Raw genomic sequence first — 2,730 nt, forward strand, 5'->3', positions numbered from 1 at the left:
TGAACTTATTTACAAAACAGTAATAGACTCACAGACACAGAAAACAAACTTATGGTTACCAAAGCAGATGGTGTGGAGGGGGGAGAGAAATTAGGAGTCTGGGATGAACCTATGCACACTATTATATATAAAGTAGGTAAACAACAAGGACCTACTGTATAGCACAAGGAACCATACTCAATATCTTATAATAACCTATAATGGAAAAGAATCTGAAAAAAAATACGTATAATTGAATCACTTTGCTGTACACCTGAAACTAACATAACATTGTAAATTAACTATACTTCAATTAAAAAAGAAATTAATTTTGTTATTGCTGTTTTTTAGCATTTTAGAGCTAGAAGTGAGATTACACATCATCCGTTACAATGTCCTTGCTTCACTGGTGAGGTACTGAAGCTCAGAGACCCTTCTGAGACCATCCAGGCCCCTTGCTGGGTGGGAGACCACCCGGCCTGGCCTTGCTCTGGCCAGTTTACTTTGGTGTGTCCCTCAGGACAAGGAATGATTGAGCTCTGGTTCTGGAAGGGCCATGAATTGATGGGAATCCACACCTCAGGGTGCACAACTAAATAGTTCTTGAGTAGGTGAGCAGACGAAGCCCAGGAACCAAGCAAGGAGGCTGCCAGATGCAAATGAGTGGAGTGTGGCTTTCCTCCTGGTTGGCCGGAGAGGCCCTGATGTCACAATATGTGGGGTTTCTCCACTCCAAAAGATTGTGTCTCTGGCCCCCCCAAAATTCACTCACCTGGCTGGTCCCTAGCTCCCTCTCTTTGTCCAAACGGAGGCAACACTATGGAACCCCTCTATCAGGCCGTGTCCATTCTCACGAAGGTGAACACCTTCCAGGGGAAGAAGATGGTGGAGAGCGGCCTCCAGTCTGGAGACTTCTCGCTCCCCCAGTCGTGGGCCTCCTGCATCCTGCCGCCAGCCGACCTGGAGATCCTGCAGCAGAAGGTGGCCGGGGTGCAACGGGAGCTGGAGGACTTCAAGAAGGAGGCACTGAGGGCCATCCATTGCCTGGAAGACGCCTTCTGCGAGATGAACGGGGCCCTGGCGCAGCAGGAGGGGCAGGCGGCCCGCATGCGGCTGAGGGAGGAGGAGGACCGGGGCATTGTGCGGAGCAAGGTCCTCACCTTCCTGCTGCCCTGCAAGAAGCAGCTCCGGGAGCACTGCAGGCGGCTGGAGTGCCTGTTGCTGGGCCAGAGCTGCGAGGCACTGGGCACCCCCGGGAAGATCCAGGCCCACTGAGGCCCCTCCGGTAGAAGCCACGTTCCTCACCGAGCAGCCGAGTTGAAGATTCTTTTCGATAGAAGGACAAACCCTGAGTTTTGATAGATTTGCTCCCCTTACCCATTTCCACTGCTTTCCTTCCACCTAAATACCACCTTGCTGAGAGGCGAAAAGACCCAGTATGTTCTTTCGGTGAAGCTCCGTTCACCCAGCATCACCCAAGAAGGAAGCGCGCCAACACTAAGTCTTTGAATGGCACCTGCAACTTTCACCTTTAACTCTTTTCCTGTTTGTAATGGTACTATTGCTCAAATGTATAACATGGTTTTTTGTTATTATTATTTTTTTTGCGGTACACAGGCCTCTCACCGTTGTGGCCTCTCCTGTTGCGGAGCACAGGCTCCGGACGCGCAGGCTCAGCGGCCATGGCTCACGGGCCCAGCCACTTCGCGGCATGTGGGATCTTCCCGGACCGGGGCACGAACCCGTGTCCCCTGCATCGGCAGGCGGACTCTCAACCACTGCGCCACCAGGGAAGCCCTATAACATGTTTTTTTAATCTTCTTAAACTGATGGTGTTGAACAGATTTACCTTCTTTTAATGACTCAAGGCTTTCATGGCTTGTTACTTCATGCACGGTCTGCTGAGAGGGGTTGATCATCCACCCGAGCACTAAGTGGCCTCAGACTACTTTACTTTTGTGGTTCTCATCCTCGCCTAGTTGGCTTTTCTGCCTGCTTTCATGGTTAGACCGTCATATCCCCCTTTGCCGCCTTTGCCCACCTCTACTTCCTCTCTGTTTGGTCTGCAGCCGGGCCAGTGAGATCCACAGAGGGACTTAGGCTCCGAGGGGTGGAGTCAGATGAGCTTGGCGCACTGATGAGGCAACACCTAAAAGACGGGGCTCTAAAGCCGTGAAGCTGATTCTCATGTCTGAGCTGGAATTGTTAGGATGCCGACCACTCATCAGGTGATGTACCCACACCATCCCAACTACTCCCACAGGCACCTTTAGAAGTAAGTGTTTCCCTATTGTGCAGGGTGGATAGCCGACCTCAGGAAGCTAAGTCCTTTCCCCAAGGTCTCCGTGCTTGAAAGTTCAAGTCCAGGTCACCTGTGCTTATTTGCTGTCCTGTTGCCCCCTTGGAACCATATCAGGCTGTCCATGGACCTGTTCTTCTGGAGGGTTGGGATTGTCACATGGGTGAATTGGGTGCTCCTTAGCTGTCACTGTGCCTTTTATGTTCAATAAGGTTTTCTGTTTCATCAAGTCATATTTTCTCTCTGGTCCTGCAAAACTCTGCCATGCAGCAGGGATTCTCCCCTAAACAGCAGAAGTGAGTGCCTGGAGGCTAGGTCAGCACCTGAGAAGAGTGGGCCTCTGTCTTCCCAGGTTGGGACTTACAGCCTGGGCTGTACCCTCTGAGAGTCCAGCTCAGCTCCAGCCTCCCTCCTCTCTCTTTCGTGGAATCTCTCCAAACAAGATTCGAACA

At 51.4% G+C, this 2,730-nt stretch overlaps 1 protein-coding gene across 1 annotated transcript; it reads left to right on the forward strand.

The window, feature by feature from the left end:
* The first annotated feature begins 798 nt into the window (after positions 1–798).
* On the forward strand, positions 799–1,254 carry CCDC182 (coiled-coil domain containing 182). The gene has a single exon (XM_060080595.1). It carries the CDS (start codon positions 799–801, stop codon positions 1,252–1,254), a length of 456 nt encoding a protein of 151 aa, XP_059936578.1.
* Positions 1,255–2,730: the final 1,476 nt, after the last annotated feature.

Source organism: Mesoplodon densirostris, chromosome 18 (assembly GCF_025265405.1).
Source record: "Mesoplodon densirostris isolate mMesDen1 chromosome 18, mMesDen1 primary haplotype, whole genome shotgun sequence".
NCBI lineage: Eukaryota > Metazoa > Chordata > Mammalia > Artiodactyla > Ziphiidae > Mesoplodon > Mesoplodon densirostris.